We start from the raw sequence: 13,399 nt of genomic DNA, 5'->3' as shown, positions 1-13,399 counted from the left end.
AAACAACCAGGCTGACCGACACCCTTCATATCCAGCCCAAATATGGGACGGATATGGGACGCCCGGGCACATTCGCCATGCTGAACCCGGCCCACGTTGGCCCACCACCTGACCCCACATATATTCCTCCACATCCGCTCGCCGAATCAAATCCTAGTCACTTCACTCCACTCCCGTTCGCCCCCAAGCCCGTCTCCTGCATGGCAGGTAGCGGATCTGAGTCCTTCACCTCCAGATCCGTCGACCCCGAGCTCATTCCACGCGGCCCCGACGAGGAGATGGCCATCCGGCTTGCGCTCCGCCGCGCCTAGGAGGACGCCCGTGCACGGCAACACTCAGACTCCTTTCGCCGGGAATCCATTGCGTCCGCCCAAATGGCACATGGATCCAGTGCTAGGGCAGCCATCGCTGTCTCACCGGAGGCGGTGCAGTCCGTCTGGAGTCCGAACGGGGTGGCGGACGCGCAACCCCTTCGTTAGCGCGCCAAGGTCATGGACGCACCATGGGCATCGTCCGACGCAAAACATGGCGAGGCGTGCTTGCCATGCGTGGCAGCGGGCGCGGGACGCGGCAACAACGCTCTCCACGGTGGATGTCGGCGAGGCGGAGTCGCATTCTCTGGCGCCCCCGTACGGTGCACCAGTCCGAGCACCGCAACCGCGTCGTGGTGGATGTCGCCGGCTCTTCCCAGGACGGATCCATCATTGATCTGATGGCCACCGACACCCAATGGGTTCCGGGCTCCGACGAGGAAGAGTAGGGCATGGGAGACGGTGGCGCCTTGAGTTCCATGCCCTACTCTACCTTGTCGGCGACCGGACCAACACGCTGAGGGGCGCAACCGGCCGCTGGACATGGCCACGGCGGAGTCGGACGAGCGGGATCAGAACCAGACGAAGCTCCACTCAAAGATCGTTGCATTGCATGTGATAATATGGACTTGAGGTTTTTAATTTGAGATATCCGGATGTAGAATGCATTTTTTGAAGTGTGACTAATCAATGTCCACGGTCGCGTCCGCGGATGTTTAAGGGGCTGGATTTGCCAAATCCGCTTGTAGATGCTCTAACGAAGCAGGTTAGATTTCACTGCCCTCCACATAGCCGACTGGAGAGTCCTCTACACATTGTGTTTGGGACTTTCTTTAAGTGTTATAAATCGACGGATTGGGTTAAGTCATGGTAAGGCAGGAGGAAGGAGACTCACTGTGCTTCCCCTCACTTTGGTTTGCAGGAACTCTTCCAACCTACTCGCCACCGACTTCGGGTTATATATAGTACGTGTTTGGAACCGCCTCTACAGGTTAAGGTCAACAGGCCGAAGTTGGTCGAAGTAAGACGGGAGGATGGAGACTCGGATAGTGTCCCTGGTGTCCCTCCCTATGCTCCTTGTCGTGTGCTTGGTGGTGTAGTGCTGGCTGGTAGGGGTGTCATAGTTTTTCTATGATGTTGTGATGCAGCCGAGCTGGCAACGCGCGGCCCATAGAACGTGGGTCAGGGTGGTGAGCGGGTCTTTTCAGTGAGACTACTCACCGTGGGGAGTAACTTTGACTAGTAACATGCATATGTTACTACCTTCATAGTGGAAAGTAACATATGTGTGGTGTCATGCAATATTTTATTTATTAACTTGTAGATGCATCTTGTCTTGGTATGTGTGATGTTACTCATAGTATGAGTAACTAGCTATGTTACTCAATCTATCTCTCTTCCCATTAAATCATCGCCACATAAGCAAATTTGCTGAGTTGGACCTTATGTTACTGCTCAAGTTACTCCTAGTGTGAGTAGTCTGATGTTGTGATGGGTTGAGGTTGCGTCTACGGCGCAGCCGACACATGAGGAGGAAGGGAGCATCCGCGCAGGTAGCTGGAGCTGTAGGCGGGGCAGCGGAGGCTGCGGGTACCACATGGCCGAAGAAGAGGAGCTCGGGGAAGAAGAGGGGATGGGGCACGCCCGAGCTTTAGCGGTCGCCTATCGCGGGTGGTGTCAGCTTGTGGCATGGTTGGCGCGCACGCGAGCACATGAGGATGGCGGCGGCAGTGTGTATCAGGCAGGGAGAGGGGTCATGCGGACCGAAGAGGGAGAGAGAGAATGAGATTGGTGATTTTTTTATTGACACGGACATGCGGGTCCCACATGCCATAATGTCCATTGTGCCGGTCAAACGTAATGGAGTTGACTATTGTGCCAACATGTGGGCCTGCCCGATCATAACCGCGTCATCGAATGAATCGGTCACCAATGGGAAGTGGCGATTCTTTGCAAAAAATTACCATAAAAGTTATAGCTTTTTGTTAGGCCTCCGAGGGCATCTATATCCAGACTTGGCAAATCTGCCCCCCCCCCCACAAATGCCCGCGAACGCGACCGGGCGTGTCTGCGGGCACTGGTCAATCACACCTCACACTTGGTGCCATGCATCTGAGTACCTCACAGTTCATCCCCTATATCCATACAAACCATGCAAAAGAAATTCTACGTATTACCATCGCGCCAGCCTCTACGCATCGTCGTCGGAGATGTCCACGACATCAATGTTGGGCACCGGGTGGATGGACACGTAGTACGGCTCCGGCTCCCCATACTCATCCATATACGCGAGCATCTCATCGACATCCGCCTGTCAATTAGTGCCGGTTCCAACGGCTAGGCGGGAGGAGATCTTTAGTACCGGTTCGGAACGAACCTTTAGTACCGGTTCATGCCACAAACCGGTACTAAAGAGGCAGGGGCCAGGCCAGCCCCTTTAGTATCGGTTTGTGGCATGAACCGGTAGTAAAGAGGTTGTAGCAGAGGCTGTTTTTAGTCCCACCTCGCTCCCCTAGCAGGATTTTTACCACCTTAAATATGTTACTTTTCAAACTATCACAAGCACTTGGTCTTCATTGAACTCTATGTGTAGAATTTGTGGTCGCAATATGAGTCTTCACCGGTTTCTAAACCGTTGAGGACTCATGTTGACAATTCAGATTGTACACAAAAAGATCATTGATAATCAATGTATTTTTGATGTATATTTTTACATGTTTACGCCCTCACATGTATAATCAATGTTTTTTAAACTTATTTGAACTTCAGACTATTTTTGCGTTCAGTATGCAGTATTCAAAGCGATGTCATCAATTTCCAACACGTTCTGACATCATTTGCTGTATTTCAGTCATTTACCGATCTGTTTAGAGAGCTAAATGACCGTGAAATTGAAAATCACTACAAAATGAACTCTGAAAATGTTGAAACTTGGCATGGTATCATCATTTCACCCGCATAGCATGTGCAAAAGAGTAGAGAGGGTCACGGCAAAAACTGGACGCACTTCGTGTACAAACTGGACAATCTCTTTCGGAGTATCAGGGTTTCGGACGAGAACTCATCTGTTACACAGGCACTTCATTTTTTTAAAACTTATTTGAACTCCGGACTTTTTTTGCGTTCCGTATGCAACATTCAAAGCGACGTCATCAATTTTCAACACGTTCTGACATCATTTGCTGTACTTCAGTCATTTACCGATTTGTTTAGAGAGCTAAATGAACGTGAAATTGAAAATCACTACAAAATAAACTCTGAAAATGTTGAAACTTGGCATGGTATCATCATTTCACCCGCATAGCATGTGCAAAAGAGTAGAGAGGGTCACGGCAAAAACTGGACGCACTTCGTGTACAAACTGAACAATATCTTTCGGAGTATCAGGGTTTCGAACGAGAACTCATCTGTTACATGGGCACTTCATTTTTTTTAAATTATTTGAACTCCAGACTTTTTTTGCTTCAGTATGCAGCATTCAAAACTATATAAAAAATTACTCAGAAATAAATAAATAAATAAAGCAGAAAAGAAAAAAACTATATAAAAAATTACTCAGAAATAAATAGAAGAAAATAAATAATGCAGAAAAGAAAAAACTGTATAAAAAATTGTAGGGGCGCTGCCCAGTGGGCCTGCCAGACCTCGGGTGTGCAAATTCAGGCCCAGAAGGGCCAGCAGGCTCACAAGGCAGCGCGCGATAGTTAGGCCCAGAAGCCTGCTATATAGAGGAGTTCGAAGGAGTAGTCGCGGCTGGGTTTATAAACCAGTCGCGGCTGCCCTTCGCTCGGCGAGGTGTGACTAAACATTGTGCACCGCGGGTGGCAGCGCACAGCCTTTAGTACCGGTTGGTGGCTCCAACCGGTACTAATAGGTGGGCCTTTGGTACCGGTTGGAGCCCAGAACCGGTACTAAAGGGGGCCGTTTCCCGCCGCTTGACCTGGCCAAAATTGGCCTTTAGTACCGGTTGGTGGCTCCAACCGGTACTAAAAGACCCTCCTATATATATGGCACTTACGAAAAATTCAGTTTCATCGACCACCACTTCTTCTTCAACTGCTTTGCGCGACATCGCCGCCGCCGCCGCACCGTCGCCCATCGCGCGCCGCCCTCGCCGCACCCCGCCGCGTGCCGTCGCCCGTCGTCGCCGTCTCGCGCCGCCGCCCCGTACGTCGCCGTCTCGATCGCGCCGTCGCCCCCGGCCCGCCGCCCGTCGTCGCGCCGTCTCGCGCCGCCGCCCGTACGCCGCCGCCCCCCGCTCGTACACACACATACACACACAGACACACACACACACACACACATATTTTTTTACTTATTTTCATTTTTTTTTGTTTAGGTTAATGCATGTCAAATTGTTAATTAGATGATCGAATTAGATGAATTACGTAGAGAAGAATGTTAGAATGTTAATGTTAGATGAATTAGATAGAAAAGTTGTTAAATATTAATGTCAATTGTTAGATGAATTAGCTAGATATTAATTAGGTATATGAGATTTGAACTAGTTGAATTAATTATAACTAGTTTATTTTTAGTAAGAAAATTAATAGAACTAGTTTTTTAGTAAGAAAATTTAGGTATATGAGATTATTTGAACTAGTTGAATTAATATAACTAGTTTATTTTTAGTAAATGTTTAGTTGAACTAGTTGAATTAATAGAACTAGTTTATTTTTAGTAAGAAAATTTAGGTATATGAGATTTGATGATCTAATTAAAATATTACTATATATAGCTACTTTATATATTTTAGTAAGAAAATTAATAGAACTAGTTTATTTTTAGTAAATTCTTAGTTGAATTAGTTGAATTAATAGAACTAGTTTATTTTTAGTAAGAAAATTTAGGTATATGAGATTTGATGATCTAATTAAAATATTACTATATATAGCTACTTTATATATTTTAGTAAGAAAATTAATAGAACTAGTTTATTTTTAGTAAATTCTTAGTTGAATTAGTTGAATTAATAGAACTAGTTTATTTTTAGTAAGAAAATTTAGGTATATGAGATTATTTGAACTAGTTGAATTAATATAAATAGTTTATTTTTTAGGAAATTCTTAGTTGAACTAGTTGAATTAATAGAACTAGTAAGTGTTTAATGTTTCGCCTATATGAACATAGGAAATGTCGTCTGACGACGAAAAAGATTTCATTATGTGCGAATACTGCGAAGACCAGCGCGGCCTGTGCGACAGAAATTTCCTTGTTGATAATAGGCGCTTCAGCATCAAGCTGGATGAGACCTTCGAAGTGGATACAGTAAGTCACAACGACAAGTCTTTTTTCGTAATTAAGCATGACTTATATATGCTTCATTTGTTTCAACTTATAATTTTAAATTTTCACTATTCTACTAGCGCATCCCCTGCCATCCAAGAATTGTTCTCTTGGATAAGATAGGTTTCAGTGCTATGAAAACTATGGAGGTAAAGAGAGTTTACCTGAAGACCGAGCATGGTTATACTTTCAACGTCAAATTATACAATGCAGACACATACACCTATTTTGAATGCAAAACTTGGCAAGCACTATGCAAGGCTTATGCATTTGAGCCTGATATGGTTATCACCTTTGATATTCGTCCGGAAGATGATATTGAAGGTAATAGAGACATCTGGGTCGATGTGCAGACGCCTCCAGTTCTACCATTATGTGAGTTTCTCAACCATATTTATGTCTTTGATATTGTTTATTCAAAAATAGTTGACAACTAATTTCTATTGACAGCTTATTTCCATTCAAGCAAACATGTCCGACGCTTGGTAGACAGGACCTAATACTGTCCCGGAGCTGAACTAAACTGCGAGGAGATAAGTCATTATGTTTCATGGCTTGAGGATCTTCATACTGTCAAGACAAATTTTCTTCCTGCACTTCGAAATGTTAGTACTCAAAACGTGCGACCAATAGTGATCGTATTGAACTACGGTCACATCTATTTAGGAAAGATGGTAAGATTTTTACTATTTGTCCTCAGCGCATCTTTTGCATACATTATTTTTGAAGCTAAACTTTCATTGCTAAGTATATTAATTACTATACGATGTTCTTCAACAGGGACTCCCGATGACAGTTGTGCCTCAGTGGATCGAGACTAAAGGTCGCATGCCAATGGTTAGCTTACGACCAAGATATCCTACATTGCACATGAGTGCATTCAGGATTTTTAAAAGCGATGAACGCTTAATAGTGAAAGATTGGAGCAAAATTGTTAACGATCCCAGAGAAGTACTAGGGGGCAGCAATCAGAAGCGCAGCCCACGATCAGGAGACAGGTTCATCTGCATGCTCTAGTATGATGAATCAGGAGAGCTATACATGTTCTATGCTATTTTACCTGAGAGAGAGCAGCAGGAGTGATTTAGCTAGTTCATGCTCTTAGTACTTGTCCTCTCATGTCCGTGTTCTTCGTCCTGAATTTAATCTCAAAGAGTGATTTGCTTTTGTGGTGTTATGAACGCTTATAATATCATGACCATGTTGAACTCGATGATATCTTTACTTCTGGTACAAGTGAATGTTACTTCTTTAAGCTAGTGTTGGTGGTGATTAGATAGCGATAATGACTATGATGATTAAATAGTGGTAATGACGACTATGATGATTTTTAGCTAGCTAGTATACTGTTGTTGATGATATGATGCAAGAGTTTTTATATTAATATGATGATGATGATGATGATGATGATGATGATGATGAGTTATTATATCATTTATGAAAGAAACCGCAGATTAGTTTCAGCTGGATGGATCCTAGCTAAGTGATCAAGTATATGCATGTCATATCCATATTATACTTGATCACCTATATGCATGCCATATCCATATTATACTTGATCACCTCAAGTATAATATGGATATGGCATATACTTGATCACTTAGCTAGGATCCACATGCATCCAGTCGAAACTAATCTGCGGTACTTTCACCTAATGATTTAACAACTCATTATAATGTAAAACAATCACTAAATTAAATTGAAAGCACAAAATTAAAGGAAAAATAAAAAATAAAACCAAAACACCCCCAAACATTTAGTACCGGTTGGTGTTACCAACCGGTACTAACGTCCTACACGCACCCGGGCCTGGCTCATGCCACGTGGTGGCACGTTAGCGCCGGTTCGTACCGAACCGGTACTAAAGGGGGGACCCTTAGTCCCCACCCTTTAGTGCCGGTTACGGAACCGGCACTAAAGGCCTTTACGAACCAGGACTAAAGCCCGGTTCTGCACTAGTGCGTGCAGGAGGCAGCCCCACGGCGATCCGGGCTTCGCGTGTTTTCTGGATCTGTTCAAGGAGCTGCATCCAACACTCCGACGTTAGATACGGGTAGCTCCTTACTCGGCAGCGTGGGGGCATGGCTACTACTTGTGGTGGACGGCGAGTGGAAAGTGACCGCGGCGGCGGACGCGGGGGTGGGGGGGAGGGTGGATGTGGATGGGTAAGGTTTCGGTGCCGGCGGTCGGCTTAAATAGCTGGGCTAGAGAACTACGCGGCCTGTCGGAGCGGCGCCACGCGGTGACGGAGGAGACGAGCTTCGGACCGCCGGGTTTCGAAGTGTTTTCGTGTGGGATCTGGTCGTCAGTCCGATGTGCCAGACGCGCCCAGGCCTCCCCATATTCGCCCCATATTTGGGCTGGATATGAGGGGTGCCAGTCAGCCCGGGCGTTTGATGCCCGTTTGAGGCGCCCGTCTGAGTTGCTCTTTTGTGATTTGTCACTGACCGGGCCGTCCGTCCGGGCGTATGATGCAGGTTTGGGCGTCCGGCTGTAGACGCTCTGAATTATGATGGTGTATTTTTTTTGCGACAGTTGCCCCAGTTATGATAATTTTTGGTTATTTACTCACATGCACATATTCGATGGATGTGGTTAAGTTTCAGTCGACCGAGACTTAACCAGTGATATAGTATAGAAGAAGAAAAAAAAGAAAAAAACTAAAAAGAAATTTTTGTACGAATCTTCATGCAAAATCAGTGAAGCCTCAGTCGGGTGAGACTTAGCAAAACTGATAGTTGATACCATGTCCCAAACTTCTACAAATGAGCTCACACATATGTATGTCCATGCCGCCATGAGCACAGGTACACCAAACAAGAGCACTCTTCTCTTCTCTTCTGTTGTCTCCTCTTCCACAAATGAGCTCACACATGTGTGTGCCAATGGCGTGAGCACAGCAAACAAGAGCATCCATTCTTCTCTTGTCTCCCTCTTGTCTTCACACAGGAGGCTAAAAATACACCAGGCTAAATTACAGGGATGTCCACCAACATCGCCGAGCCCCGAAACACAAAACCACCCTATTTATAACCCACGCCCTCCTAAGCAGGCGCCGGGAATTTCTTGGAACGAGAATGATCGGCGACAGCGCTCGCGCAACGAGATCGACCACCTCAGCGGAGGCACACATTCGGTCCACTGTTGCGGCGAGCAGCTAGCTGATCGGTCGAGCGCTGCCGCGGTCGACACGACAGGAGGATCGATCGACCGATCCCACCGATAAGAGGAGCCCGCCGCCGCCGCCGGCCGGCCGGCCGCCCGTTGGTCTCCTCTTTCCTTTTCTTCATTTGCTTGCATGAGCAGAGGATGCGGGTGGTAGCCGAGGAGGAGGAGGACATGCTGCCGTCGACGCCGGGCAAGGTGAAGATCGAGCGGGCGGGGGCCATGACCCGGCAGCTGCACCGGTGCTTCGCCTCCACGGGCACCATGTTCCTGTGGGCGCTCTTCCTCGTGGCCATGACGGCCACGTACCTCAGCTTCCACTCCTTCGTCGACACCTCGTCGCGCTACTTCGCCGCGTCCTGGGGCGGGCTGCACTGGGAGCGCCAGATCCGCGCGTCGGCGTCGCCCCGCCGGCCGCCCGGGTCGGCGGAGGGCGCGGGGCTGTCCGTGCTCGTGACCGGCGCCGCCGGGTTCGTGGGCACGCACTGCTCGCTGGCCCTCCGGAAGCGCGGCGACGGCGTGGTCGGCATCGACAACTTCAACAAGTACTACGACCCGTCGCTGAAGAAGGCCCGGCGCGCGTTGCTGGCGTCGCACGGCGTGTTCGTGGTGGAGGGCGACATCAACGACGGCCGCCTGCTCACCAAGCTCTTCGACGTGGTGCCCTTCACCCACGTGCTCCACCTGGCGGCGCAGGCCGGGGTGCGGTACGCCATGGAGAACCCGGCGTCGTACGTGCACTCCAACATCGCGGGGCTGGTGTCGCTCCTGGAGGCGTGCAAGGAGGCGGACCCGCAGCCGGCCGTGGTGTGGGCGTCCTCCTCCTCCGTCTACGGGCTCAACGACGCCGTGCCCTTCTCGGAGGCGCACCGCACGGACCGGCCGGCGTCGCTCTACGCGGCCACCAAGAAGGCTGGCGAGGAGATCACCCACACCTACAACCACATCTACGGTCTGTCCGTCACCGGCCTCCGCTTCTTCACCGTGTACGGGCCCTGGGGGCGGCCGGACATGGCCTACTTCTCCTTCACCCGGAACATCCTCCAGGGGAAGCCCATCACCGTGTACCGGGGCAGGGACCACGTGGACCTCGCCCGGGACTTCACCTACATCGACGACATCGTGCGGGGGTGCCTGGCGTCGCTGGACACGGCGGGGCGGAGCACGGGGACGGGCGGGAGGAAGCGCGGGCCGGCGCCGTACAGGATCTTCAACCTGGGGAACACGGCGCCGGTGACGGTGCCGACGCTGGTGTCGATCCTGGAGCGGTACCTCCGGGTGAACGCGAAGCGGAACGTGGTGGAGATGCCCGGGAACGGGGACGTGCCCTTCACGCACGCCAACATCAGCCTGGCGCGGGAGCAGCTCGGGTACAAGCCCACCACCAGCCTCGAGATGGGGCTCAAGAAGTTCGTCCGGTGGTACCTCTCCTACTACGGGTACAACCGGGGCACGCAGGCATTCAACAACTTGTGATGACTCATGGTATATTAGCATTGGTGTATGTATGTAGTCGTACATTTGTATGTATGTTTGTACTTTTCTTTTTTGCGTGGTTGGGTCCTCCACTCTCTGATCGAAGACTGACCATTCTTGTTTCTTTAATTTATGAGGAAATACGAGGAAGAATTCTTTTCTTGGCAACGATATCGGGCTAGCGTTTTTCTCACTATGTTTTCTCTTTTTGAAACTGATTACATATCACCCACAAATTTTTTTGGACCCTGATACGTGTCGAACGTCAGATACGAGCACATGCCAACTTCGAACGTTTTCGATGACAAGTTTAGTTAAGCGCGGATGACAACTTTAGTTGACAAGCATGGCAACTTTTGTATTTCAGTTTATTTTTGACAGAAGCCTGTCGTGTGTCACTGAAATTTATCATCCTTACGTGACGGTGCCGTTGCTCTGCACCAAAGAGTTCCAACGCGGGAAGCACAACCACCGCACTGAACTTTGTTACCGCAGCGACGGGACGCCATGTCGGCCGCGGCTTCAAAATCCCGCTAGGCTCCGGTGCCAGTGACATTGCTGGTGAGGCATCCATCACACATCAGTAACCTGGGAGCGCGCCAGTACCCCGGTGTCCACGATCTCCCATGGAGAAGACCATCGTCCTGTACCCCGGCCTCGGCGTGGGCCACTTCAACCCCATGATGCAGCTCGCCGCCGCGCTCCTGGAGCGTGGCTACGCCGTCACCGTCGCGCTCATCGGCCACGACTCCCTGGCCGCCGCCGTCCGCCGGGTCGCCTCCTCCATGCCGTCCGTCCGGATCCACACGCTCCCGCCCGTCCAGGACCACCCCGCCTTGGCGCTCGACGGGCCGTCGTCGCTCCTGCTCTCGTACCTCCGCCTCCTGGACCGCTACAACGGCCGCCTCCACTACTTGCTCTGCTCCACCCGCCGCGCCCATGCCGTGATCTTCGACTAGCTGTCGGTCGGAGCGCTGGGCGTCGCCGAGGAGCTCGGGATCCCCGCCTACGCCTTCGTACAGCTTCACTCCGTCCTCGGCGACGGCGAGAGCCGCCGGAAAGGCTCCAGGGAGCTAGGAGACGGCCCTGTCGAGTTCTTCGGCCTCCCGCCCGTGCCGGCTTCGCACCTGCTCGCCGAGCTGCTCGAGGACCCGGAGAGCGACGCGTACAAGGCGACGATGGCCGCCATGTACCGGATCCCGGAGGCCAGCGGCATTCTGGTGAACACTTTCAGGTCGCTCGAGGCTCGGGCGGTGGCGGCTCTCAGGGACCCTCGGTGTCTCCCCGGCCGGGTCTTGCCTCCGGTGTACTGCGTCGGACCTCTCATCGGGAGCAGCGGCGACGGCGAGGCAACTTCACCGAGGCACGAGTGCCTTGCGTGGCTCGATGGGCAACCCGACCGCAGCGTCGTGTTCCTCTGCTTCGGGAGCATGACGAACTGGGGACTCCAGTCGGAGGAGCAGCTCGGGGAGATGGCCGTCGGCCTGGACAACTCCGGCCATCGGTTCCTCTGGGTCGTGCGAGCCCCCGGCGGTGACGGCGTCCCAGATCTCAGCGCGCTCCTGCCGGGCGGGTTCTTGGAGCGCACGGACGGCCGCGGCCTCGTCGTCAAGCTGTGGGCGCCGCAGGTCGACGTGCTCCGCCACAGAGCCACCGGCGCGTTCGTGACGCACTGCGGGTGGAACTCGGCGCTGGAGGGCGTCACGGCCGGCGTGCCGATGCTTTGCTGGCCGATGTATGCGGAACAGAGGATGAATAAGCTCTTCATGGTTGAGGAGATGAGGGTCGCCGTGGAGATGGTCGGGTGGCAGCAGGGGCTCGTCAAGGCCGGCGAGGTGGAGGGCAAGGTAAGGATGATCATGGAGTCTGAGGAGGGCAGGGAACTAAGGGTGCGAGCGGCGGCGCAGAAGGAAGGCGCCGCCGTGGCGTGGAACGACGGCGGCTCGGGGCGCGCGGCGCTTGCCCAGTTCCTGGCCGAAGTGGACAGCCGACAGCCGCTGGCTCGCGACGGGGAAGCTATCGATGGTGAGCTTTGGCAACCAGTGTGACGCACGCTCTTGCGGTTGCGGTTCCGACCACTTTAGCTGATTTCAGTTTGCTGATTTTTAGTTTTGTGGTCAGTAGATTTTCTGGCCGTTGAATTGTGCTTTAAGATTTATGTAGTTTTTCTTTTTTTGCCATGGTCGTATTGTGCTGTTTGGATTCGACTGACATCTATTTTGGGTCAGTAGATCTCATTCTTGAGCTGGATTTTGGTGTGTGCATACTTTTCTCCATGGGCTTGCTTTTGTTTTCTGCATGTGTAAGCTTTTATTTTTCTATTTTTCAGTTGAGTTTTTTTTCTTTACATGTATTTCCGGATGTTGAGTGTGTGTAAATGTATTCATACAAGTACTACATGTACGTCGGATTCCTTTCCAACCTCACGCACGTACCTAGAGCCAGGGCTCCGCCTCCTCTTCCTCCTCCAAGAAAAAAAGTTAGGGTTCGTGCCTCTCGCCAGCTCCGGCGCAGATCCGCCTCGTCTCCGGTGGCCCTAGGGCCATGGAGGCGCGGTGGATCCTGGCAAGGGCCGGCGGGAGGGCTCAGTTTTTAGTCGTTTTTTTCAATCTTGTTAGGGTTTGTGTCCTACTCAGGAAGGCGAGACGGCGGCGGCTCCCTGAAGATGGAATAAAGGTCTCCCCTCCTAGCCCCCGTTCCGGCGGTGCGTCTAGCATCGTTGGTGGGCGTGTGGAGGTGTGTCTCCGGCAGATCTATCTTTGATAGATTTGCTCGGATCTCATCGTTGTTCGTCTACGTTCGTGTGTCTTCGGTTTGGATCCTTCCGATCTACGTTATTTTTCATCGGCGGCGGTTGCTGTTTTGGGGTGCTGGTCCTATGGGGCCTTAGCACGACGACTTCCCGGCTGTCTACTACAATAAGTTATGCCCGGCTCCGGTGATGGAGGGGCGATGACGGCGGCGCGCCTTCGGCTCGCTTCGGTGCTTGTAGTCGTCGCTAGGTAGTCTACGAATCTGGATGTAATTTTTATTTCTGGTATTCATTGTACTGCCATGATTGAAGATGAATAGATTGGAAGTTTTTCCGCAAAAAAAAAGTACAACATGTACAAATTACATTATTGTATGGAAACTTCACTCTTATATATTTATTCTACATA

General features: G+C 50.8%; 1 protein-coding gene and 1 pseudogene across 1 annotated transcript; both read left to right on the top strand.

Moving 5' to 3' along the window:
* Window positions 1-8,641: 8,641 nt before the first annotated feature.
* LOC123168112 (UDP-glucuronate 4-epimerase 1-like) lies at window positions 8,642-10,391 on the top strand. The gene has a single exon (XM_044585977.1). The coding sequence runs from the start codon at window positions 8,907-8,909 to the stop codon at window positions 10,236-10,238; it is 1,332 nt and encodes a 443-aa protein (XP_044441912.1). The 5' UTR covers window positions 8,642-8,906; the 3' UTR covers window positions 10,239-10,391.
* Window positions 10,392-10,809: 418 nt separating this feature from the next.
* Window positions 10,810-12,496, top strand: LOC123169025 (anthocyanidin 5,3-O-glucosyltransferase-like; annotated as a pseudogene).
* The last annotated feature ends 903 nt before the right edge of the window (window positions 12,497-13,399 follow it).

This window comes from Triticum aestivum, chromosome 7D (genome assembly GCF_018294505.1).
Source record: "Triticum aestivum cultivar Chinese Spring chromosome 7D, IWGSC CS RefSeq v2.1, whole genome shotgun sequence".
Classification (NCBI taxonomy): Eukaryota; Viridiplantae; Streptophyta; class Magnoliopsida; order Poales; family Poaceae; genus Triticum; species Triticum aestivum.
The sequence above is the reverse complement of the archived record's forward strand: the minus strand, read 5'-3'. Positions and strand labels throughout refer to the sequence as shown.

What these genes read in the sequence shown, in the direction of transcription:
- LOC123168112 (XM_044585977.1), top strand. Translation starts at nt 8,907, where the DNA reads ATGCGGGTGGTAGCCGAGGAGGAGGAGGACATGCTGCCGTCGACGCCG.